Source organism: Garra rufa, chromosome 18, assembly GCF_049309525.1.
Source record: "Garra rufa chromosome 18, GarRuf1.0, whole genome shotgun sequence".
In the NCBI taxonomy this organism is placed as follows: domain Eukaryota; kingdom Metazoa; phylum Chordata; class Actinopteri; order Cypriniformes; family Cyprinidae; genus Garra; species Garra rufa.
This window is the reverse complement of record NC_133378.1, coordinates 5799425-5825327: the sequence shown is the minus strand read 5'-3', so window position 1 is coordinate 5825327 and position 25903 is coordinate 5799425. Positions and strand designations below refer to the sequence as shown.

The 25903-nt window shown below is 34.0% G+C and overlaps 3 protein-coding genes across 3 annotated transcripts; 1 reads left to right on the top strand and 2 right to left on the bottom strand.

Moving 5' to 3' along the window:
• Positions 1–100: 100 nt before the first annotated feature.
• On the bottom strand, positions 101–5368 carry wfdc2 (WAP four-disulfide core domain 2). Its single transcript, XM_073823248.1, has 4 exons — positions 5176–5368; positions 3474–3605; positions 2170–2307; positions 101–372 (listed from the first exon to the last, which is right to left on the bottom strand). Exons 1-4 carry the CDS (start codon positions 5270–5272, stop codon positions 239–241), a joined length of 501 nt encoding a protein of 166 aa, XP_073679349.1. The 5' UTR covers positions 5273–5368; the 3' UTR covers positions 101–238.
• Positions 5369–7958: 2590 nt separating this feature from the next.
• Positions 7959–16618, bottom strand: snx21 (sorting nexin family member 21). The gene is made up of 4 exons (XM_073823339.1): positions 16507–16618; positions 15465–15750; positions 13396–13553; positions 7959–11203 (listed from the first exon to the last, which is right to left on the bottom strand). The coding sequence occupies exons 2-4, from the start codon at positions 15730–15732 to the stop codon at positions 10439–10441; spliced, it is 1191 nt and encodes a 396-aa protein (XP_073679440.1). The 5' UTR covers positions 15733–15750; positions 16507–16618; the 3' UTR covers positions 7959–10438.
• Positions 16619–17182: 564 nt separating this feature from the next.
• Positions 17183–25459, top strand: haus8 (HAUS augmin like complex subunit 8). Its single transcript, XM_073823789.1, has 10 exons — positions 17183–17297; positions 19337–19398; positions 19489–19547; positions 21439–21568; positions 22582–22689; positions 22768–22859; positions 24556–24714; positions 24800–24941; positions 25041–25182; positions 25271–25459. Exons 1-10 carry the CDS (start codon positions 17233–17235, stop codon positions 25398–25400), a joined length of 1089 nt encoding a protein of 362 aa, XP_073679890.1. The 5' UTR covers positions 17183–17232; the 3' UTR covers positions 25401–25459.
• Positions 25460–25903: the final 444 nt, after the last annotated feature.

Sequence of the window (25903 nt, the reverse complement as noted above, 5' to 3'; positions counted from 1 at the left end):
AAGAACAGCCAGATGAACACTGGCATACCAAAAATACCACCTCTTCAATGAAGCAATTTTCTTTGTTATTTTGTGGCCAAATAACTCAACCACTGCAAGGTTTACTGAAACTATGAGGTTTATTTGGTGGTTATAAATGGAGAAGACAACTATGAATTAAGCATTAAATGGTACAAAAAAAAACTCAAGTATGTATTATTATGCAAAAGTCTCCCATTGAGTCTTTCCAATGGTTAAATCAGCACGGTTCACTGCAAGCATGACCGCAGGTGGTTGGGCAACATTTCTGTTCAGCAGGACACTGGCCATCATGGTAACAGTATTCTGCACACATTGGAGTCCCCTTCGGTAGGGCACATCGACCAGGCTTCACTGCATGGACACAGATACACAGTTTGTCCTCAGCAGCATTTAGTCTCAGATAGAAATGAGTGAAAAACAGTGAAATGTACTATAAGTTTTATTTCAAGTTTATTCGTTTTGTAAAGCCACCCCGTGCCTGGGACAGTGCTATATTATTATAAAATAAGACACAAGCTGAAAGGTAGTGGGAAAGCTATGGTAGCCTGTTTTAAAAAAGGTAATTGCTACTTTTTTTCTCACAATTGCGAGTCTATATTTCATAATTCTGAGAAAAAAAAGTCAGAATTGTGAGTTTATATCATGCAATTTAGTCAAAAAAGTCAATTATACGTTTGTATCATGCAAACCTGAAAAAAAGTCAGAATTTCAAGTTTCTATCTCGTAATTTTGACTTCTTCATTTGCAATTGCAATTAATCTCATAATTATGAGAACGAAAGTCAGAGTTGTGAGTTTATATCACGCAATTTCAAGAAAAAAGTCAGAATTACAAGTTTGTATGAAGCAAACCTGAGAAAAAAGTTGGAATTGTGAGTTTATATCTCGCAATGTTGACTTTGACGTTTATATCTTATAATTCTGAGAAAAAAAGTCAGAATTGTGAGTTTATATCATGCAATTCAGTCAAAAAGTCAAAATTATAAGTTTGTATCATGCAAACCTGAGAAAAAATGTTTGTATTTCATTCTGAGAAAAAAAGTAAGAATTTTGAGTTTCTATAACATAATTCAGAGAAAAAAGTCCGAATTACAAGTTTGTATCTCACAATTTTGACTTCTTCACTCGCAATTGCAGGTTTTTATCTCATAATTCTGAGAAAAAAGTCCGAATTGTGAGTTTATGTCATGCAATTCAACGAAAAAAGTCAAAATTACAAGTTTGTATCATGCAAACCTGAGAAAAAAAAACGTCAGAATTGTGTCTGTATCCTGCAATTCTGACTTTTTCACTTGCAATTGCGAGAATTACAAGTTTGTATCATGCAAAAATTAGAAAAAAGTCATTGTGAGTTTATATCACGTAATTTCGAGAAAAAAGTCAGAATTGCAAGTTTATATCTCATAATACTAAGAATTCTGAAAAAAACTTTTGAGATTGTATCTCGCAATTTTGACTTTTTGCTTGCAATTGTGTTTATATCTTATAATTACGAGAATAAAATTCTTAATTGTAAGTTTATGTCATGCAATTCAGACAAATTTCAAAACTTTCAGAAAAAGTCAAAACTACAAGTGTTTCATGCAAACCTGAGAAAAAATGTCAGAATTGTGTTTGTATGCCGCAATTCTGACTTTTTCACTTGCAATTGCGAGTTTATATCTCATTCAGAGAAAAAAGTAAGAATTACAAGTTTATATTATGCAAACCTTAGAAAAAAAGTCAGAATTGTGAGTCTATATCTCACAATTCAGAGAAAAAAGTCAGAAGTTTGTATCATGCAAACCTGAGAAGAAAGTTGGAATTGTTGAGTTTGTATCTCGCAATCTTGCAACTTTTTCACTTGCAATTGTGAGTTCAAATCTCATAATTCTGAGGGGAAAAAAAGTCAGAAAGGCGAGATAAAAATTTGCAAACTTTAAAAAAAAAAAAAAAAATTATATTCAGTGGCGGAAATATCCAAAGCTGACCCAAAATAAAATAAAATAAATGTCATACTTGTATAACAACATAACAACACTTAATAATACAAAATAAGACACAAACTGAGAGGCAGGAAGAAAGCTGACCCAAACATGAATATAATATAATATAATATAATATATTATAACGTAATATAATGTAATGTAATATAACATAATAGTCATACCTGTATATGGAGCCGTACATTCATGTCCACATCCATTGCTGCAGCATTTCTCATTGTTTGGACAGTCACTGTCATTGACACAGAACTCGGCACACATTCCTGCCCCAAATTTTCTGCGTGGACACACTCCTGGCTTTGCTGTTACACAGACACATGGCAGAGAAATCATACCACTTAATGCTGAATGCCTTACTGTATATATACATTACATTACAAACTTTCAACGAAATATAATACAGGTATATGCCAAAAAATTAGATTATCTAGCTATTAAAGCAGGTGCTGGTAGTTTTGGCTTTGTGGGCAGGTGCCAAATCCAGCTGGAAAATAAAATCATCATTTTCAAAAAGCTTGTCAGCAGCAGGAAGCATGAAGTGCTCTAAAATTTCCTAGTAGACAGCTGCGTTGACTGTGGACTTGATAAAAGACAATGGGCCCACAGCAGCAGATGACATGCTCCCCAAACCATCACTGACTGTGGAAACTTCACACTGGACTTTAAGAAGCTTGACTTTTGTGCCTCTCCAGTCTTCCTCCAGACTCTGGGACCTTGATTTCCAAATGAAATGCAAAATTTGCTTTCATCTGAAAAAAACAGGACTTGGGACCACTTGGCAACAGACCAGTACTTTTTCTCCTTAGCCCAGCACAGACGCTTTTTGGTTCAGGAGTGGCTTGATGCATAATCAAGCTTTTTGGAGATGATGATTTTATTTTCCAGCAGGATTTGGCACCTGCCCACAAAGCCAAAACTACCAGCACCTGGTTTACTAGCCATGGAATAACTGTACTTGATTGGCTGGCAATCTCACCTGACTTAAACCCCATTGAAAATCTATGAGGTATTGTCAAAAGGAAGATGAGGGAACAGAGACCCTGAAATGCAGACGAGCTGAAGGCCAATATCAAAGCAACTTGGGCTCCATAACACCTCAACTGTGTCAAAGGCTGATTGCCTCCATGCCACGCCGCCTTGATGCTGGAATTAGTGCAGAAGGAGGCCCAACAAAGCACTGAGGACATTAACACACTTTTCAGAAGGCCAACATGTGTTTAAGATCCTTTTTTTATTGGTCACATGAAATATTCTAATTTTGTGAAATACTGGATTTCATTAAAATAATCATTAAAATTGAAACAAATAAAGGCTTGAAATATTTCAATTTGCGTGTAGTGAACTAATATAACATACAAGTTTCACTTTTTGAAACAAATTATTGAAATAAATGGTCTTTCCCTCGATATTCTAATTTTTTGGCACATACCTGTATTTAATTCAATGTGTTCTTTGTAATATATCTTACTAAAAGCAGGCGGCACACACACAGCCCCGCAATCAAAGACACAGCATTTGTGTCCTCCAGAGCAGTCTCTATCAGAAGCACATCCCCGACTAGATGGGACGACCGTCAGCTTGGCCGGACAGTGACCCACCACTACAAAAGAGCAGCGTTATATAAGTGATGAAAGATTTTGACTCAGCATCTGTAGGTCAATGGTTCTCCAATAAGTGTCTTACATACATAATGTACATAATGTAACAGTGCCTTGTGAAATTATTCATACCCCTTCATTTTTTTTCACATTTTGTTATGTTGCTGCCTTATGTTAAACTACTTTAAATTACTTTTTTCCCACATCAGTCTACACTCCCTACTCCATAATGGCAAAGCAAAAAATAGGTTTTTAACATTTGTGCAAATGTATTAAAAATAAAAAACTGAAAAGATCCCATTGCATAAGTATTCATACCCTTTTCTGGGACACTCGACATTTAGCTCAGGAGCATTCATATTGCTTCTAGATGTTACTACACTTCGAGTGGAGTTAAACTGTAGCAAATTCATTTGAATGAGTATGATTTAGAAAGGCACACACCTCTCAGAAAAGGTCTAACAGCTGAAAATGCATATCAGAGCAAAAACCAAGTCCTGAGGTCAAGATAACTGCCTGTAGAGCTCAGTGACAGACTTGCGTTAAGGCAATGATCTAGGGAAGAGTTCAGAAAAAAATCTGCTGCATTGAAGGTTCACAGAAGCATTCTCCATAATGGAAGACGATTGGAACAACTAGGACTCTAGAAAATGTCTGCCAGCCCCCATCCAAGCTGACAGAGCTTGAGAGGTGAAAAGGTGAGGCAAAGAATGGCAGATAATTGCCAAATGCAGATGTGCAAAGCTTGTCACATCATACCCAAAAAGACTTGAGGCTGTAAAGGTGCTTCAACTATGTAATGAGTTAAGGGTATGAATACTTATGCAATGTACTTATTTCAGTGTTTTATTTTTAATACATTTGTAAAATTTACAAATCTGGTTTTTGCTTTGTCATTATTATGGTGTATGGAGTGTAAAATGATGTGGGGGAATAACTAATTTAAAGCAGTTTAACATAATGCTGCAACAAAATGTGAAAAAAAATGAAGGGGATGAGTATGAATACTTTTGCAAGGCACTGTATCTGTTTCAAAATAAAGTCAAATTTATGTCTAAACTGTCTCAGTTTCAAACACAAATGGCTGTAACAACCTACACTGTAAGAATAAATAAATTTTGAAGTTGTAAATAAATAAAGAGTAGTACTGGAGAATGTTTCACAAGAAAATACTATTTCACTTCTTGAAAATTTCACATTTAATTCAATGTGTTTTCTTTTGAATTATTTGTGAAATTTACTAAGTGAAAATTGTTTCACCGCCAATTTTTTACTTTGTGTTAATTGGTGTGTTGTAACAGTGAATAGTAATACCTACTAGAAAACGTTCTGTTCATTACTTTAATGTTGTAACCAAATGTATGTATTCAAAATACTTATGTTATCCTCATGATTAGCCTTAAAGTTTTTCTCCATAAAAAAATGTTCATTCAAAACAACAAACAAACTAAAAGCAAATATATAAATACATAAATATGAGGCATGCATACCTGGTTAGAAAGTTTCGTAATCATGTTACACACATTTATGCATCTCTTCGGGATGAAACTAAAAGAACATGGATCTTCTCACCTGTGCAGTTTCGTCCTGGAGCCGCGTCTGTTGTGCTCAACCATCCAGAAAGACACAATAACAGCACACTCACTAAACAACACACTCGAGCCATCATCCTCTCGACCTGCGATCACACAATGAACCCTGCTGGAGCACAAGCTGAATCAGCGAGTCAGGAGGGGCGGAGGCACACAAACCTAAAAAATATTGGATCAAAACATCTGCTGAACCCCGCAACATAAAACAGGCTATTCGGCTCTATTTATTAGTTTACAATAATTTTACCATCATATCTGTAAAAAAAAAAAAGGCAACTGCAAATACCCATGCTCTAAAGTTTGTTTTGATGTTTTAAAAAGTACATACCCGCCCTTAGGTTCGTCAAATATATTACGTTACCTGAACAAATTATCCAAAGAAAACATACTTTTCTCCAGACTAGAAAGTATTTGACCGCGGGCTGCGCCGGTCAGCCAATCAGAAAACTTGGAGTCCGCTCTCAACCAATAGCGTGAGTTTGGGGCGGGACGAGCTGTTCAAGATCAAACAGATGTATGTAATTCCTGTAGAGTACTTTATATACGTTAGTTACTCAGCAGGCACTTGCAACCACAGAAATACTACTAATTCAGTACGATGACATCTTTACTTCTTGGGCGATCACTTCTAGAAATGAATGTATTTTTAAATCACTTTATCTGTAAAAGCCACGTGACTGCGATAGAGCATCCAAATGTACTGTTGAGGTCTAAAGTTTACACATACCTTGCAGAATCTGCAAAATGTAAATTATTTTAGCAAAATAAGAGGGATCATACAAAATGCATGTTGTTTTTTATTTAGTACTAACATGAATAAGGTATTTCACATGAAAGACGTTTACATCCAGCCCACAAGAGAAAATAATAGTTAAATTAAAAAAAAATGACCCCGTGCAAAAGTTTACATACGCTTGATTCTTAATACTGTGCGGTTACATCCATCTTCTCACTCTGAGGACAACTGAGACACTCTCAAATACAACTATTACAGAAGGTTCAAATGCTCACCGATGCTATGCATTAAGAGCTGGGGGTGAAAACTTTTGAACAGAATGATAATGTGTGAATTTTTCTTATTTTGCCTAAATAGCTTTTTTTTTTCATTTAGTACTGCCCTTCAGAAGCTACAGAAAATACTTACATGTTTCCCAGAAGACAAAATAAGTTATATTTACCCTGATTTCAAATTCAAAAAAATATTTTTTTCTTTCTGGAGCATCAGTGAGCATTTGAACCTTCTGTAATAGTTGCATATTAGTTGTCAAAAATGCTGAAAAACCAAAGAATTTGTGGGACCTGAAGGACAGTTTAACTGTTCAAGATAAACAAGGGACTCATAAACAACCATCACAAAAAAACAAAAAAAACACACACACAGCTTTGGATCATTCAGGTAACAACACAGTATTAAGAATCAAGTGTATGTAAACTTTTGAATGGGGTAATTTTTCATAAATTCAACTATTATTTTCTCTTATGGACTATATGTAAGCGTCTTTTATGTGAAATATCTTATTCAGGTCAGTACTAAATAAAAAATAACATGCATTTTGTGTATGATCGCTCTTATTTTGTTCAAATAATTGTAATATGTAAATATGTAAACTTTTGACACCAACTGTATGTTTCTTGCAAAAAGACTGAAAAAAAAAAAAGACTGCAGAAACACTTCACTGAGAAATTGCTGGTAAAACAGAGCATGTAACACATTGAATCAAACATGAAAATTTGAAGTAGAAAGACAGAAGTAGTATTTTCTTTTTGAGTGTTTGAGTGAAGTAAGATACTTTTTAACTTTTTTTTTTTTAACTTAAGTCTTTTATAGCAGTGTGTAGACTGATCTGAAACTAACCTCCTACACACTCGGCTAATTTTCCCCAAACTAAACTGAATGAAAACCCCTCAAATTCTGCATGGAAGCAGTTGCACAAGGCTTTTTGGCTAAAAAAGAACTGACATTTCCTCTGTGGAAATATTTGGCAGCAGTCATGCCATGTTTTCTCTTGAATAGAGCCCTTTGTATGGAATATTAAACAGACTGTATGCACCCCTTTAGAATAGATTATGCATTGACACAGTAATGTGTATTTAGTAGAATGCTAAACAAGTTTTATGTGACCACTAGATGGCAGATGACAGCTCAAAAATGAGCTGTAGGTGTTTGTGTTCTCAATGCTGTATAGTGCTTTACAAAAAAAATGCTGCTTTTAGAAAACAGTACCTGTGAGGGGCTAAGCCCTCAAAATGTAAAACATTTTTGGGTCAAATGTAGATTCATAGATTTACTAAAAACAACGCAGTCAAAAGGCCATAGGTAAAGCTTTGAGAACTGGGGCCAGTTGCATAAAAAATAGTCTAACTAACTAATAGTTACCTAAGAGTAATCACTCCAATCCAATGGATCCAAATGAGACCAATCTGTTTATGTAACTGACTTATACAAGTTATGACCAGTCGTACAGAAAAAAAAAAAAAAAAAATGTAATGACTAACTCGTAAAACTAGTCTAAGCTAATTATGCAATCAGACCCTGGAGGCTGAGACTGGTTCTTTAAAAATGGGTTAATATGATTCCAAAAGATACAGGTGGAACAAAATGACTAATTTTAATTTACTAAAATAAATAAACAACAACATTTACAGCAATGCTACTCTTTTTTGCTCTTTCACCCAAACCTACTGAGGAACCTAAAAGAAGAGGAGAGTATTACACACATTATACTTTTCCAGTAGCAAAGAGCAATACAAATTCAACACATCTGAGAGTTATGTAAATACTTTATTGACCTACTGTAAATTGGACTGGAATTTTCCTTGAACAATTTCAGTGCATAAAATCATTTGAAGTACAAAATCTGAATAAAAACCAAAAAGCATTTATTTAATGTAAAGGCCAAAATGCACCGTTAAAATAAGCAAATGTGTGAAAACTTGTAAAACAGCTTTGTGAAGAGTATATTACTTGTTTTATTGCTTCAACTATACCCAACAACAATAAATAAATATATAAATAAATATATTCAAGTTCAAATTTAGTCGGCAACAGAGGGAAAAACATGAATCTGTTTAACCAGTATACGAACGTTTTCGAATTTGTATGCAAGGGACAATTTGTAAAACAATTTGTAAGATTGCATAAAAAAAAAAGAATGGGCTCAGATATTGAAAAAGTGTTCATTTAATAAAATCGCTCTGTTTGATATATAACAGCATCAAATTATTTGAAAAAAAAAAAAAAAAAAAAAAAAGTTGTTTAGTGTTATTTGCACTGCCTAAATAAACTGTGACTTGAAGTTTTAAAAGCACTCTGAGCTCAATAAAAAACAACAACATAAAGGTTAAAACTCTAGTATACAGCAGCAAAAGGCTGTTGTAGCAGTATCTGACAAATTCATTCATAATTTACACCGAAAGAGGAAATTCCCTTTTACTATTCCCTTTACTAATAATTCATACTGCATTCTTCAATGTAAACAGCAGAGTTTAAAGTAGACAGCCTCGTTTAATTCTTTCCAATGCTTACTCTAAATAATGTGTGCTAGAGGTACTGAAATAAAGGCTGATAGTTTCTGTAGCTCAATGCTACTAAATATGACACAAAACAACTCATGACAGCTGAAAATAAGGAATTAGGTGGTTCAAAAGTTCTGTGAGTCAAAAAAACCTGATTCCCAGGTGAGTATTTATAGGATACAAAAAAATAAAGGGTAACAATTTATAAATTCAATTTGTTAACATTAGAGCTATAATGAACTAATAATAAATGATAACTCTTTACAGCATTTATTACATTTAATTATTAGTCGCGATTAATCGATTAAATTTTTTTTTTACATACTATGTGTGTGTACTGTGTACATTTATTATGTATATATAAATGCACACATAAGGAAAAATGTTAGATTTATATGTAAAATATTTATATATCAATTATACACAAGTGTTTACATACAAATATATATTTTAAATAAATACATATATATGTGTGTGTGTGTGTGTGTATATATAAACATACACAGTACACACACAAATAGTATGTAAACAAACTTTTATTTTGAATCGATTAATCGTGACTAATCGTTTTGTATTGTATTGTATTTTGTATCGTATTTTAAAATTTGACTATTGTCGATTATGTTCATTCATAATTCTTTAACCATGTTATTTCTTACTTTAACTTAAAATTCTTTTTAGCATATTTAGAAATTTAACTTCACATAAATTAATAAATGCTGTTAAAGTATTATTAGTTCATAATTCCTAATGCATTGAAGGAAATAATGCATATATCATAAATAAAAAAAAGCTTAAAATTTACTCTCCCTGAGGGCATTTAAGATGTAGATAAGTTTGTTTCCTGATCAGAACAGGTTTGAAGATATTTAACATTTAACAGTGAATGGGTGCCGTCAGAATGAGAGTCTAAACACCTGATAAAAACATCACAATAATCCACACAACTAAAGTCCATCTCTTTTAAAAGTAATTAAATCAATCTATCACTAACATGGTTTTAACATCAAACCATTGCTTCAGGCTAAAATATGAGTCCTGTACTCATAATAGCGCTTTCTGCAGTGAAAAAGTTGCCCTGTTTGAATCAGAAGAGAAATATGCACCATTTACAAGAGAAAACAGTCCAAAACAGTTCTATTATGGATCATGGACTCATGTTTTGACCAGAATCAACAGTTTAAAGTTAAAACACCCTTAATGGATGATGGATTTGTTTCTTACAAACACACAGCTTTTCACTTCACAGGCCATTAATTGGTGTACTGGGGTCATATGGATTACTTGTGGATTATTGTAATGTTTTTATCAGCTGTTTGGACTCTCATTCTGATGGCACCCATTCACTGCAGAGTATCCATTGATGAGCAAGTGATGTAATGCTAAAATTCTCCAAATCTGTTCTGATTAAGAAACAGACGCATCTACATCTTGTATGACCTGAAGGTGAGTAAATTTACATCAAATTTTATTTATTTATTTTTGAGGTGAACTATCCCTTTAAGAAATATTAACGAATTGAATTATACAATAAAATGTTACCAAATAAAGAATAATGCTATAATAAATGCTACTGAAATGTGCCCATGAAATGTTTGTGAGTTTTAAAGTGAAGTTAGTATTAATTCCACAGGTTTCCTTAGTAAACTATTATACTGCATATTGCTATCAAAATCATCCCTCATAACTAATACTCATATTAAAAACAAAAAAACAATCCTGAATGCTTACGGGACATCTTCACTTTTGCTCTTAGCCCTGACCAACCGCTCGCTGTCCTCGATGCTCTCTTTAAATAGACACTCCTTGAGGTTAGGCTGATTCCCTATATCAATCCCCTGCTCCTGGATCTCCTGCAGAAGTGCTTCCCAGCGCCTCTTGTCTTTTGAGATCTTCCAGGACAGCCTGACGTTAGATTGGAGGAGCGGGATGAGCAGAGGGTGCAGTTGATGCTGCTGCAAAGCCTCCTGGGAAGGTGCAAGGTCCTGCAGGGCTCGGTCGCAGTGCTCTTGAGCCTCACTGAGTTGTTCTAGTTCTTGGAAACAGGTGACCAAAGCAGAGAGCGTGAAGAACCAGTGAACCCTCTGGAGCTGGTTGAGCTGCAGAAGCTGATGGCATCCTAGTTTCTCTTGGAGTCTCAAAGCATTGAGAAGAGAGCCCAGGGCGTCTTGGTATCGGCCCACTCGCATCAGCATCTGGCCCGCACGCAGATCACCCAGGTAGAAGAACTCAAGAAACGTAGGTATGCTACGCAGTTCGGGAAGGGAGTGAAGGTGGGACAGGTACTGCTCGAACGCCCGGCTGCGCTTGGCAATGGTCTCAGCGGCAAAGTTCTTGCGTAGTTTCTTGCGAGGGAAGTACACTCCATCCATTTCATCTCCGTGACGGCGTCGCAAGCGACTGTGTAGCCGTTCGAAGTCAGTGTAGCGGCGCGTGATGATGGCAGGAGTTTTATCAAACGTCCCAGAGTGGATGACGTGAATAGTGTAGAGCTGATGAGAAAGACCACAAGTGTATTTGACTTCATGTGAAATGTGACCCTGGACCACAAACCAGTCTTAAGCAGCACGAGTATATTTGCAGTAATAGCCAACAATACATCGTATGGGTCAAAATTATCGATTTTATGCCAAAAATCATTAGGATATTAGAGGATAACTATTGCCAAAATGCAACCTGGGCTGTTTTTTTTTACTGTAAACGAGACAAACTTATATCTAAAAGCATAATTACGACAAACGAGCCGTTTTTGAGATTGACCGTGATTTCGTTTTGTGGTCAATGGCCGGTGAATGGGAGTACTAGGGGCATAACTTTGAGCGCATCAAAATCAATATTTTCACAACACTAAGAAGGCTCGACACACCATGAAACTTTGCTCGAAGTATCGCCTGGGTCTCTACACATGAACTCCAGCATTGAGAACATTGTGTGTGTACACAGAGTTTACTAAAAAGAAAGGTTTTGAACAACTCACTTTCACTGTTTGAGTTTCTTGACTTGCCAGTCAAGAAAAAAACTTTCTTTTTAGTAAACTCTGTGTACACAAACAGTGTTCTCAATGCTGGAGTTCATGTGTAGAGACCCAGGCGATACTTCCAGCAAAGTGTCATGGTGTGTCGAGCCTTCTTAGTGTTGTAAAAATATCGATTTTGATGCGCTCAAATGTATGCCCCTAGTACTCCCATTCACCGACCACTGACCACAAAACTAAATCACGGTCAATCTCAAAAACGGCTCGTTTGTCGTAATTATGCTTTTAGATATAAGTTTGTCTTGTTTACAGTAAAAAAAAAAACAGCCCAGGTTGCATTTGGCAACAGTTATCCTTTAAGTAAAAATCATGCTCCATGAAGATATTTAGTAAATTTCCTACATATATATTAAAGCTTAATTTTTGATTAGTAAAATGCATTGCAAAGAACTATATTTGGACAACTTTAAAGGTGATTTTCTCAAAAATTCGATTATTTTTGCACCCTCAAATAGTTGTATCTCGGCCAAATATTGTCCTATCCTAAACATACATCAATGGAAAGCTTATTTATTCAGCTTTCAGATTATGTATAAATCTCAATTTCTGACTGGCTTTGTGGCCCAGGGTCACAAATCAGAAAAACAAAACCTGCTACTGTTAAACAGTAACAGATTTAATAATTTATTAAAAAACACAAAAAGAATGCAGTTTGTACAGTGGATATCAAAATTAGAGAACAATCTATTACTTCCTAAATTTCAAGGTCACTGCTTAGTCCTATTTGAAGTTATCCTAACAGGAGTAGAAGGCCAGTTAAGAAGTATATTTCATAAATTAATTGTATTTTGAAGCACAGTATAAAAAACTTAAAACTTAGAGGTACTTGAAAAAGCCTCCACATTATTGGTGTTAAAGTCAAAAGTTTTTAAACAGTATGATGTAACAGTAAAAAATTATCTTCTGCTCACCAAGCCTGCATTTATTTGATCCAAAATACAGAAAAAGTAGTAATATTGTGAAATATTTTTACTATTTAATATAACTATTTAAATGTTTTAAAATGTAATTTTTCCCTGTGATCAAAGCAAAATTTTCAGCATCATTACTCGTCTTCAGTGTCCCATGTTCCTTCAAAAATCATTCTAATATGCTTATTTGCTTTTCAAAAAACACTTTGTATTATTATTATTATTATCAATATTTAAAAGTTGAGTACATTTCTTATGATTCTTTGATGAATAGAAAGATCCAAAGTACAGCATTTATCTATTAATCAAAGCTAAAAAAAAAACAAATAATAATAATAAATGTTTTTGAGAAGCAAATCAGAATATTAATATGATTTCTGAAGAATCATGTGACTGGAGTAATAACGCTAAAAACTCAGCTTTGAAATCACATGAATAAATTACATTTTAAAATATATTCATACAGAACAATTATTTTAAATAGTAAAAATATTTCAAAGTTTTACTGTTTTTGCAGTATCTATTAAATGCAGGCTTGGTGAGCAGAAGAGACTTCCTCAAAAACATTTTCATTTTCTAGGTGTGACAGTCTAATTTGTATTTTTCCCCAAATATGAAATGCTTCTTCAGATGTTGGTATAAAAAAGTTTTATTAACATTTTTTTTAAATGGTTCTGAAATTGACTATAATGGACTTAAATGGATTAAAATGATTCACATTTGGGGTTGGTGTACTTACCACATACTTGGAATTTGTCTCATGGACAACACTAGCGTCAGTCACCTCAAAAATTAGTTTTTCAGGAATAACACGATTTCTTGAGCTCCGCCAGTTGTCTTGTAGCTGTCTGGTGATCATGTTTGAGGTTTTTGGGGAAGGACCTATTGGGCTGGTATCTATAAACCAAAGACAAGATTAACTGTTAAGCATCAAATGAACTAAAAGTGAACTAAAAAAGAAGAAGTGAAATCTGCCTACAAATAGATTATTTTAAATTCAGAAGAACTATATCAAACATGTTTAAGCTTAAAGGAAGAGCTTGTTTTAAACCACATGCTGATTTTAAAAGAAGGATTTCAAGGTTTTTTCCATACGATGATGACCACAGCTGACATATTTTACATCTTGACATCAAAAACCACTGGTTTCCAGTTCGTTTGGTGACAAATTAGTTTAAATACACGGAATGGAAAATGTAATGCAAGAACTGCAAGTGCACAGATTGTTAAAGTATGACTTTGACAGCTTCAGTCAATAGTAACAGTATAGACGACTGTTTGAAAGTTTAACTAGTTTAAACAAAACAGCAAAGAATGTTACAGAATATTGCTTTTTTTTTTTTAAATAAAATATTTTTTTAACTTTCTATTCATCAAAGAACACTAAAAAGGTAACAATTTCCACAAAAAAATATTAAGCAGCACAACATTTTAACAATAATAAATGTGTCTTGAGCAGAAAATCAGCATATTAGAATGATTTCTGAAGGATCATGTGAACAATGAAAACTGGAGTAATGATGCTGAAAATTCAGCTTTGCATTACAGGAATACATTCTTTTTTTAAATATATTAACAGAAAATAATAGTTGAATTTATAAAAGTGACTCCTTTCAAAAGTTTACATTCAATTGATTCTTAATACTGTGTTGTTACCTTAATTATCCACATCTGTGTTATTTCTGTTTAGTGAAAGTTGTTCATTAGTCCCTTGTTTGTCCTGAAAAGTTAAACCTCCTGCTGTTCTTGAAAAAAAAAAAAAATTCAGGTCCCACAAACTCTTTGGTTTTTCAGCATTTTCGTGTATTTGAACCCCTTCAAACAATGACTGTGTTATTCTGAGATCCATTTTTTCACACTGAGGACAGCTGGGGGACTCATATGCAACTATTACAACTATTACTATTATGCAACTATTACAAAATACACACCTGTGTAATTTCTGTTTAGTGACAGTTGTTCATGAGTCCCTTGTTTGTCCTGAAGAGTAAAACTGCCTGCTGTTCTTCAGAAAAATCCTTCAGGTCCCACAATTTTTTTGGTTTTTCAGCATTTTCGTGTTTTTGAACCCTTTCAAACAATGACTGTATGATTTTGAGATCCATCTTTTCACACTGAGAACAACTGAGGGACTCATATGCAACTATTACATAAGGTTCAAACACTCACTGATGCTTCAGAAGAAAAAACAATGCATAAGAGCCAGGGGGTGAAAACTTTTTGAATTTGAAAATGAGGGTAAATTAAGCTTATTTAGTCATCTGGGAAACATGTATCTTCTGTAGCCTCTGAAGGGCAGTGCTAAATGAAAAAAATATGATATTTAGACAAAATAAGAAAAATGTACATATTTTCATTCTGTTCAACCTTTTGCAATAGTTGCATATGAGTCCCTCAGTTGTCCTCAGTGTGAAAAGACGGATCTCAAATCATACAGTCATTGTTGAAAATGCTGAAAAAGCAAAGAATTTGTGGGACCTGAAGGCTTTGTCTGAAGAACAGCAGGCAGTTTAACTGTTTAGGACAAACAAGGCACTCATGAACAACTATTACTAAACAAAAAAACAAAACAAAAAACACAGCTGTAACATAGTTACACATAGTATTACGAATCAAGTGTATGAAAACTTTTGAACGGGGTAATTTTTATCAATTATTTTCCCTTGTGGACTATATGTAAATATCTTTTCTGTGAAATATCTTATTCAGGTCAGTACTAAATAACATGCATCCCTCTTATTTTGGTAAAATAAGAGAATATGCCTTACAGTTTCAGTTTTGTAATACATGTGTGTTATTGATGACTACCTGTGCTGCTGCATGCATTATCTATGGACTCTCCAAAAAAGTCAGAGTCGCTGTCTGGCCCCGACGCGTCCCCTGCATCCTCAGAGTCCAGGACCCCATCACCCTCAAAGCACAGGGTTCCTCCGAGTCTGGCCGACACGCAGTCAGTATCATCCTCGAGCTCAGAACTTTCTGGAAAGTCATCTGCTCCGTGACCATCCGTCTCCGAAGGAAGCTCCCCTTCTTTGAACAGCGTACGCCGAAGTCTGTCGAACAGTTTAGAGGCCATTCCAGCTTTTCTCCAACCCTGAAGAGCACAAAAAACACATGATCCCACCGCGACCTTGAGAAGCATTCCTACAATAATATATGTTCAAATCATGACTTTACTTATGGCAGATCCTTTAAAGTCCTGTGAAACTATTTGCTAGCAAGTCAGTAATGGAAACACTGAAACTTCAAACCCCTCATGAACTTTCATTGAGCTGTGAAACCAGAGAGCAGGGAAACTGATCTGTCACATAAATATTTATTATTTATTGAGGGGTTTGGTGAAAAAGAGACTCACAACAGCATTGGATTTCTGTAATTTCCATAGTAGAAATCTGAGTAAAAGCAGATGCCATAACAAGAAGTTTCTTCATGTGAGCACAAGTTGCAAAAACGCTGCATATATAGCATATTTCAGGTTCAAATTTGAATTTCTCCCAATAATTCCCATAAACAAACTATATTCATAATCATAGATTATTTTCACACGAAGAAACTTTTGAAAACATTCAGGAAAGCAGGAGCGTCTCTAAATCACTCTTAGCGTGCTACGTGCTAATAACATTACGCTGATTCAGCAGCGCTTTAACAAATTATAAAATTAAAAATTGACAATAATTAAACAAATTCATCTATTAAATCTATTAAAAATCTCATGAGCAGCACTAAAAAGTTGTTAGACGCGAGTTTGATCTTAGCTCACCTAACTTTTCTTGCTAACTATGGCTAATCCTAACATTTTACCTGCAAAGGAATGAACAAACATGTGAAACGCATGGATATCTGAACTTACCCGAGTTACAGACCTCTAAACTTAATATGATCAACTCTTCATGGTGCTGGAAAAATCATTTTCATGTCCAAATAAAGAGACGAAGCGGTGTTTACATGGATGGGAGTTATTCACTGACCATTAGAAGTGGGCGGACACTTGCTTGACAACTGACTAACAGCTATAAAAGAGGAGAAAACATTTTAAATGCATTAAAAAAATTATTTCATAATATATTTATACATCATTTTGTGGATTTTTTTTGTTTGTGCTTTTCTTAAAACTCTGAGTTATTAAATTTAACATTAAATGCAAATAGTTTTAAACGAAACTTTTTTTTTTAAAAGTGTTTTTGTATTGTATAATGTGTGTAATCCGTTAAATATATTGCATGTAACATTTTACTAAGAGCATATGAATATATAATTATAATAATTATAATATTTACGTTAAAACGGCGGTTTTTCTCATAAAATGTCTTTGAAACGGAAGTCAATTACTTCTAAGTGATTCATTACAATGACAAAAAGCAAACCGTTGCATCATTTTGTAATGTAGAGGAAAATTGTGAAACTATTTTCAGGTTGGAATTACTTTATTTCTTTCAATTTACTTCCAGTCTGACAGGTGGCGCTGAATGCAACTCATGTTAGCGCTTCAAACACAGAGGAAGAAAATCAGTAAAACGCGGGTTGAGAAAACATCACAACAGACAGTCCTCATGACAGTTTTGGTTTGTGTATTATAATGGCATCTAAAAAGACGTTAAATATACGTAAAGTAGAAAAGACATCTTCAAGCGACGCAAAAAAGTAAGATCTCACATTTGAGTTTAAAGGTTGATTCTTTAATTTATTAAATTAAGTTCGTTGTTTATATATAACTTGTTGCTTCTACAATGTAAACACTCATATGTAAGTTGTTTACCTGTATAACGTTAATGTAAAAACTAGCTGGACCTACTTGTAAAGTGTTAACGTTATTTTTATAACGTTAAAACACTTGTACAGTTGAATATTTAAAATGTATTATTTAAATATGTTAAAATATTTCCTCACCGTGACCCATGTGAAAATGAATAAGCCGAACAAACTGATTTGATTAAACACGATGAAAATGAAAGTAATTTATGCAGAAAGGGGCGTGGTTAGATTACTTTATTCTTAGTAAATAATTATTTGGTCAAATAACAAGTACGTAACAGTAAGATTTTTAAATTATACTTACAAAATACAGCAAAAATTGTGAATTTTTTAATATTTAAAATAGCTGTTTTCTATTTAAATATATTTTAAAATTTAATTTATTCCTGTGATTTCAAAACTGAATTTTTAGCATCATTCAGAGTCTTCAGTGTCACAGAATCATTCAGAAATTATTTTTCAGGTTACTTTGATGAGTAGAAAGTTCAGAAGAACAGCATTTATCTGGAGTAGAAATCTTTTGTGATATAAATGTCTTATTATCAGTTTTGATAATATTAAAAAAAATACTGACTCCAAGCTTTTGAAAGGTATAGTGTATAATGTTACAAAAGCAAAAAGTAAATGCTGATCTTTGGATCTTTCTATGCATCAAAGAATTCTGAATAAATGTTTTTGACTGTTTTAAATATTGATAATAATAAAATTGTTTTTTGAGCAGCAAATCAGCATATTAGAATGATTTCTGAAGGATCATGTGACACTGAAGACTGGAGTAATGATGCTGAATAATTTAGCTTTGATCACAGGAATAAATTACATTTTAAAATATATTCAAATAGAAATGAGTTATTTTTAATAGTAAAAATATTTCACAATATTACTGCTTTTGCTGTACTTAGAAACAAATAAATGCCGGCTTGGTGAGCAGAAGAGACTTATTTAACAAACAATAAAAATCTTTTGACTGGTAGTGTATCTGTATTTGTTACAAAAAAAGTTACACAAAGGTACATAGAGGACAAAAATTTCTATGTCAATAAGTGTCATAAAATTTTTTAAAAAGAAGACACTTGGCAGATTATAGTAGTTAAAAAAGTTATAGAGGTTTAAGTTTATGAAAATGACTTATGAACAAATGTTTAAATAAAATATATATTTTAAAATACAGTTTGTGCTCAGAAATTGCTAGAAAATCATAGCCATAAATCTAAACAAGTTGTGTTCAAATTTGAGGTTGATATCTCCAAATATGAGCTTTTAGTACGATTTTGTTTGGGTGCAGTACCAAACTTTTCCCATTAGATTCCAGCAAAGCTCCGCTGGCAAACACAGCGGTGGGACTTGTGATTCACAGTACAGTATAATTTCTCTCTCGCACACATTACAGGTGTGCACACAAACACACAAACACTCTGACATCCATACCAACATACCTTTACAATTATAGCTGCATAATTTATCCAATTAAATCTATAATAGACTATAATTTGCATAAGCAGAAAACAGGAATAAAGCAAGTTTTTCCTCTATATGACAAACTTGAAAAATTGGCACATTTAGTAAAAAGTAGTCAAAATTTTAATTTTGAAGTCTTGCCAACAAAATAAAAGCCTATTAACAAATGTTGCATTGTTTTGTAGTTAAAAGTGTCCAAGGATTCAAAATCGCTGTTTTAATGTGTTTCAAGGTGCAATGGATTTATTAAAGGAAATGAGGGTGAAATATTAAAATTGCAATAAAAATACACAACTGAGCCAAAATGTATGCAGTTAGCATTAACACAGGCAAAATTATTTAAAAAAAAAAAACTAAAATGGACAAAAATGTCCATAAAGTTGCACAAGGGTTAATTTACTCTTCATTTACTTTGTCAGTGTCATGTATTCACTATGCAGATACTCAGACAGCCTCTCTCTTTTTTTTAGTGTATCCACTGAAAATGAAGCCAGTGGTGGAAATAACAGTGGAGCGAGGAGGAAAACCAAAAGTAAGAGCATGACTTGCATCCTCCATTTAATCAGTGTCATAACTTATTGATGTTTTACTAACAGTTTTGTCTGATCTAACTGATTTTTAGCGTCAAGCACAATTGTGAAGTCTAGGTACATGCAAACTGAAACAAAGGCTCCTGCAAAGGTAACTGACATCAAAATAATGGGAAGAAATTATGTTATGTCTCTTTGCACTTACACCACGATTTTGTCAGTTGCACGGCCATATTGGCGATACTGGGATGTAAACAATAGCGTGGATTGCACTGTTAATGTACAGTCGTGGCCAAAAGTTTTGAGAATGACACAAATATTAGTTTTCACAAAGTTTGCTGCTCAACTGCTTTTAGATCTTTGTTTCAGTTGTTTCTGTGATGTACTGAAATATAATTACAAGCACTTCATACGTTTCAAAGGCTTTTATCGACAATTACATGACATTTATGCAAAGAGTCAGTATTTGCAGTGTTGGCCCTTCTTTTTCAGGACCTCTGCAATTTGACTGGGCATGCTCTCAATCAACTTCTGGGCCAAATCCTGACTGATAGCAACCCATTCTTTCATAATCACTTCTTGGAGAATTAGTCAGAATTAGTGGGTTTTTGTTTGTCCACCCGCCTCTCGAGGATTGACCACAAGTTCTCAATGGGATTAAGATCTGGGGAGTTTCCAGGCCATGGACCCAATTTTAACGTTTTGGTCCCCGAGCCACTTAGTTATCACTTTTGCCTTATGGCACGGTGCTCCATCGTGCTGGAAAATGCATTGTTCTTCACCAAACTGTTGTTGGATTGTTGGAAGAAGTTGCTGTTGGAGGGTGTTTTGGTACCATTCTTTATTCATGGCTGTGTTTTTGGGCAAAATTGTGAGTGAGCCCACTCCCTTGGATGAGAAGCAACCCCACACATGAATGGTCTCAGGATGCTTTACTGTTGGCATGACACAGGACTGATGGTAGCGCTCACCTTTTCTTCTCCGAACAAGCCTTTTTCCAGATGCCCCAAACAATCGGAAAGAGGCTTCATCGGAGAATATGACTTTGCCCCAGTCCTCAGCAGTCCATTCGCCATACTTTTTGCAGAAGAGCAATCTGTCTCTGATGTTTTTTTTGTTTTTTTTGGAGAGAAGTGGCTTCTTTGCTGCCCTTCTTGACACCAGGTCATCTTCCAAATGTCTTGGCCTCACTGTGCGTCAGATGCGCTCACACCTGCCTGCTGCCATTCCTGAGCAAGCTCTGCACTGGTGGCACTCCGATCCCGCAGCTCAATCCTCTTTAGGAGACGATCCTGGCGCTTGCTAGACTTTCTTGGACGCCCTGAAGCTTTCTTAACAATGCAGTGGAAAGTTTTTTTTCGGGATTAAGTTCATTTTCATGGCAAAGAAGGACTATGCAATTCATCTGATCACTCTTCATAACATTCTGGAGTAGATGCAAATTGCTATTATAAAAACTTAAGCAGCAACTTTTCCAATTTCCAATATTTATGTAATTCTCAAAACTTTTGGCCACGACTGTACTACTGAATACGTTCTGCTAATTTATGCTGTCTAAACCATTGGAAAAACGTGTGGAAGCTGCTTAATCATATAGAGAACTTCGTAGGGTGCAATATTTTGACAAACTAAAGTGAATAGGTGATAAAGATACATTTGAGCAGTATTAATTAAGATATTAGCCTAATATTTCACCTACCTGACCGGAAATAAGAACAAACACAAATGTTGTCAAGATTCTTGCCCTGGAAGTCCTGGTTCAGTTTGGCCAACCACAAACGCCTTTTGTTCTTCAAACAGTTTTTTGCACTATAGTACTCCAAATGTTTTTCCCGGTCTGCAATATTCAGCAAAATCTGCAAGTTCCGTTCGGTTCAGTGGGATTGTTTACATGAAGTGCCGCCAATATGGCTGATTGATGACGCATCGTGAAAACACTCTATTGTAATCTTATCTTTCAGCATCTGTGCTGCTGAGTCTAATTTCCCCATGTCATTTTATAATAATATCAATGCTAATGTTTCATATGGTGTGTTCTGTAGAGCAGTGTACAGCAGTCGACGCTTTTACCACCCAGACCGTCCTCTCCCAGAGTAAGCAACCCGCGAAAGCCGAGGGAAGGCGTACTGTCGAGACGTACAATGAGCTGTCTGACAGACATCGACTCTACCCGTGAGTGATTGGCTAGACTATCCACCTTTTTCATCCTGTAAGAGCGGGCAATGCCATTTGTAAATTTTCTGTGTCTTGCTTCCGGTCTCATCTGCATCCAGCTATTTTAGCTGTACAAAAGACTTGTTTTGCTGCTTTATGCTGCAAACTGGTGTGACTTACAATGTTATTTTATTTTATTTATTTATTTATTTTAAAAATTACAATGTTATTATCAATGTATTATCTTAATTAAGGATGCGCCGAAATAAAAAAAATATTGGCCGACGCTAAACAAAGTTACATACTGGGCCGAGGCCAAAGGCCGATTACCGAACACGGTTTTTCCGCTATGTATTTTGCCAATTTTTTTTAACCATTTCATAAATTAAATAGGCAATATTTGCTTTTTACAGTTTTGTCTTGCTTTTAAAAAAATCAATTACAAAATCAATTACAAAACAACAATTTAAAAATATTTATTTAACACTGAATTTTTTTACATTCTAGTAGACATTATAGCCTACCAACAAAGCACAATTTAACTTAAAATTAATAAGTAAAATAATATTCTTAGGCCATTTTTAAGAACACCCCTTCTTAAATCAGGCATGTGTTTTTAATGCTTAGCAAAGGGGAATGTTACAATAAATGTATTAATAGAGCTGTTGTAATGATTGTTATCATTTTTGTGTTACCTTTTTATTTTATTTTACAGAGCAACAGTAAAATTACAATGCTGACATTTATGAATGTTGACTTTTATTTTGGCGGAAACCCGCAAGAAGACCTCAGTACTACTTTTTACTGACAGCAGCAGATTTATTGTTCGGTATAATTTATTTGGCCTTTTCGCTTATTATCCGCTTATCTGCACACGAAAAGAGCTTTTTTTTTGCTATTTTCGGCTGAATAATTTCGGTTGCCGAACATTCGGTGCATCCCTAATCTCAGTTATGAACACACTGGTTTGTAGTGCAAACAGTTTTACTGTTTATTGTTTACTGTAATGTTGTTATTCTTATTTCCCACAGTGGTCACCAGCATTCTGGAATCCTCAAATGTGGGAGGAAATGTCTTGCAGTCAACTGTTTTGGATGGCCACTGTATGCGTCCTGATTTTGACGTCTCCGTCATTAAAGGTAGTCTGGAGTAATGTGGTTATTTTTTATTTTTTTTCCCCAGACCTGTTTGCTTAATATGTTGATGATATTTTCCAGATAAAGTTGGGCAGCCAAACACAGCAGACCCCAAGAATGAAGAAAGGGACTTGGCGATGGAGACATTTATATTGGCCTTCCTTACTGCTAAGGTGTGACGTTAAGTTAATTTATTTTAGTGAAAGTGCCTAACAACTTTCCAGTGACTTTGTTTTTTAAAATAGCAACATTGTCTCTTTAAATCTAATCAAAGATTGTGACTAGAATGTGCCTCACATAAATGCTGCTTAATTTTATTTGAAATTGATTTGATCAAAATGATGACATTTACATTATTGCTCAGTGCTCCTGACTGTACCTATTCTCAGACCTCATTATTTGGATTATGTATTTTAAAAAGGTTATACATTTAAAATTGATGTACTATTATTTTTCTATTACTAGTTCTTTTTATATATTATAATATATTAGACAAATCTTAAAAGTCATATTAGAAAAAAAAACTACTTTTTAATTTTTTTTTTTTAGTTTTTTTTTAAAGATGTCTCTTCTGCTCACAAAGCCTGCATTCAATTGATCCAAATTACAGCAAAAGCAGTAAAATTTTGAAATATTTTTAATATTTAAAATAACTGTAATTTATTGTTGTTATCAAAGCTACATTTTTATTTCAGTCACATAATCCTTCAGAAGTCATTCTAATATGCTGATTTGCTGTTCAAGAAACAATATTTAAAGCATTCAAGTACTTTTTTCAGCAATCTTTCAATAGAAAGATCCAAAGTTCAGCATTTATCTGAAATAAAAAGCTTATAACCTTATACACTATATCATTTATTTATTTATTATAGAAATTCATACTTTTATTTAGCAAGGATTCTTTAAATTGATCAAAAGTGATGATAAAGACGTTACTAATGTTACAACAGATTTCTATTTCAGATAAATGCTGTTCTTCTGAACTTTTTTTTGTTCATCAAAGGAACCTGAAATAATTCAACTAGCTGTTGTCAACATAATAATAATAATACAAATATTTATTTTTATTATTATATTAATAATAAATGTTTTTAAGCAGCAAATCAGAATTTTAGAATGATTTCTGAAGGATCATGTGACTGGAGTAATAAAGCTAAAAATTCAGCTTTAAAATCACAGGAATAAATTACATGCGAAAATATATTAAAATAGAAAATGGTTATTTTAAGTAGTAAAAATATTTCAAAATTGTACTGTTTTGATGTACTTTGGGTAAAATAAATGTAGGCTTGGTGGGCAGAAGAGACTTAAAACAACATTAAAAATCCTACTGTTCAAAAACTTTTGACTGGCAGTGTATTTTTAAATACTAGTACTATATAAGTGTTCCCAGTTGTGCCTCTAACTTTCATCAAATATTTATTAAATTTTTTGCAAAAAAATAAATAAATAAAATGTAAAATCACTTAAAATGAAATTAATAATATTTGTGATTGTTTAACTTGATGAATAAAAGTTATATAGACAGAAAAGGATTGAAAAAACAAAATGACTAAAATTAAAAATTGTATCACATTTCAAATGTATTAAATAAAAAATATACTAATTAAAAGTGATTCCAAATAATCATAAAAACTATAATAGTATCATATAAAATTGTACACTCCATATTTCACCTGTATTGAAATAAGGAGATCTAGCAACACCAGACCAAAAAACATGGCTACTCCATTCAATGCTTCTATAATATGCAAAATATGTAACAAATAATTTGGTTTTATGGCTTTTTTCCCCCCTTAATATTACATAATGTGTTTAAACCGTGCATTTAAAGCCCTAGTTTGGTAACGTTCTTACGTTTCTCTCTAGATTGAGCATAATACCCGAAAATTGAGAGAGGAGGCTGAGAGAAATATTCTGGCTGTGATGGAGAAAGAGCAGCAGTTGTCTGCTCAAGTTCACCGCAAGAAACGGCAGTATCTCCTGCTGGAAAAGCAGAAACAGCTCAACAGTTTACTAGACTTACAGGTCATCTTCACACATTTAACACTGTTGCCTCTATGTTGTCCAAATCTCCACATCTCACATTGGAGTCCCTCTTCCTTTTATGCAGATTGAGGCTTTAGGTCCTGTTGCTGCTGCAGCAAACACATTTGCAGAAGAATACAAGTCATTTGCCACAGCCATTGATGCAACAAGACACAAGCTTCCTGTAAAGAACGTGCACATCGGAGAGGACGCGGGCCAGTGTTTAGGTCAGATTTGCTTAACCAGGAGGGGAAAAAAATGATGGTTTTGGATTTTATATATTGTGATTTCAGCCTGATTTATTGAATAATATTTCTCTTACACAGACAAAGCTGTTGAATGTCTGAATCAGAGCGAGCGTATCTTGCAACACTACACAAAGGACATTCCCACTGATTGTGAGGCTTCAACAGAGTGTCTTAGGGAGATGAAAAATACAGCTAATGAAATCAGCCAACAGTTGACAAGGTAGGAGCACTTCAGTCTTTGTGTATGAGACTTGCACCTTTCAGAGCTTAAACTTGAACTGATTCAAGTGGTTTTATTTTCATTTTAGGACTTTTTCGGATCTTCTGGAGGTGTCTTCTTTAGTAAGCCGGGAGACAGTTTTGATTCAGCAGTCATTGGAGGAAGACAAGATGGGACCGAGCACAGCCCAGACACTCTTCCATACCTCTATGTCATGATCTGTTATATGAAAATCGCATGTTTACAGTTAAATAATTAAAAGAATGTTAAGCATCAATGAACTGTAGGTATTTATTTCATATATTGCTGCAGAATAATGAAAGAAATTTGACTGGTGAATTAGACTGGTGATGGAGTATTGATTCATATGTGTATTATAACAAGATAGCACTTTTTAGTTAAGAAATACTTTTCTGTTGAATTTCTTTTTATGGTCTAAATTATTTAATTAACAACCCCTAACAGTATGTATGCGTGTACACTACCAGTCAAAAGTTTTTGAACAGGAAAAAAATATCCTCTGCTCACAAAGCCTGGATTTATTTGATGCAAAAACAGAAATATTGTGAAATATTTTTACTATTTAAAATCACTGCTTCCTATTTGAATATATTTTAAAATGTAATTTATTCCTGTGATGCAAAGCTGAATTTCCAGCATAACTATGCCAGTCTTCAGTGTCACATGATCCTTCAGAAATCTTTTTTAAATTGCTGTTCAA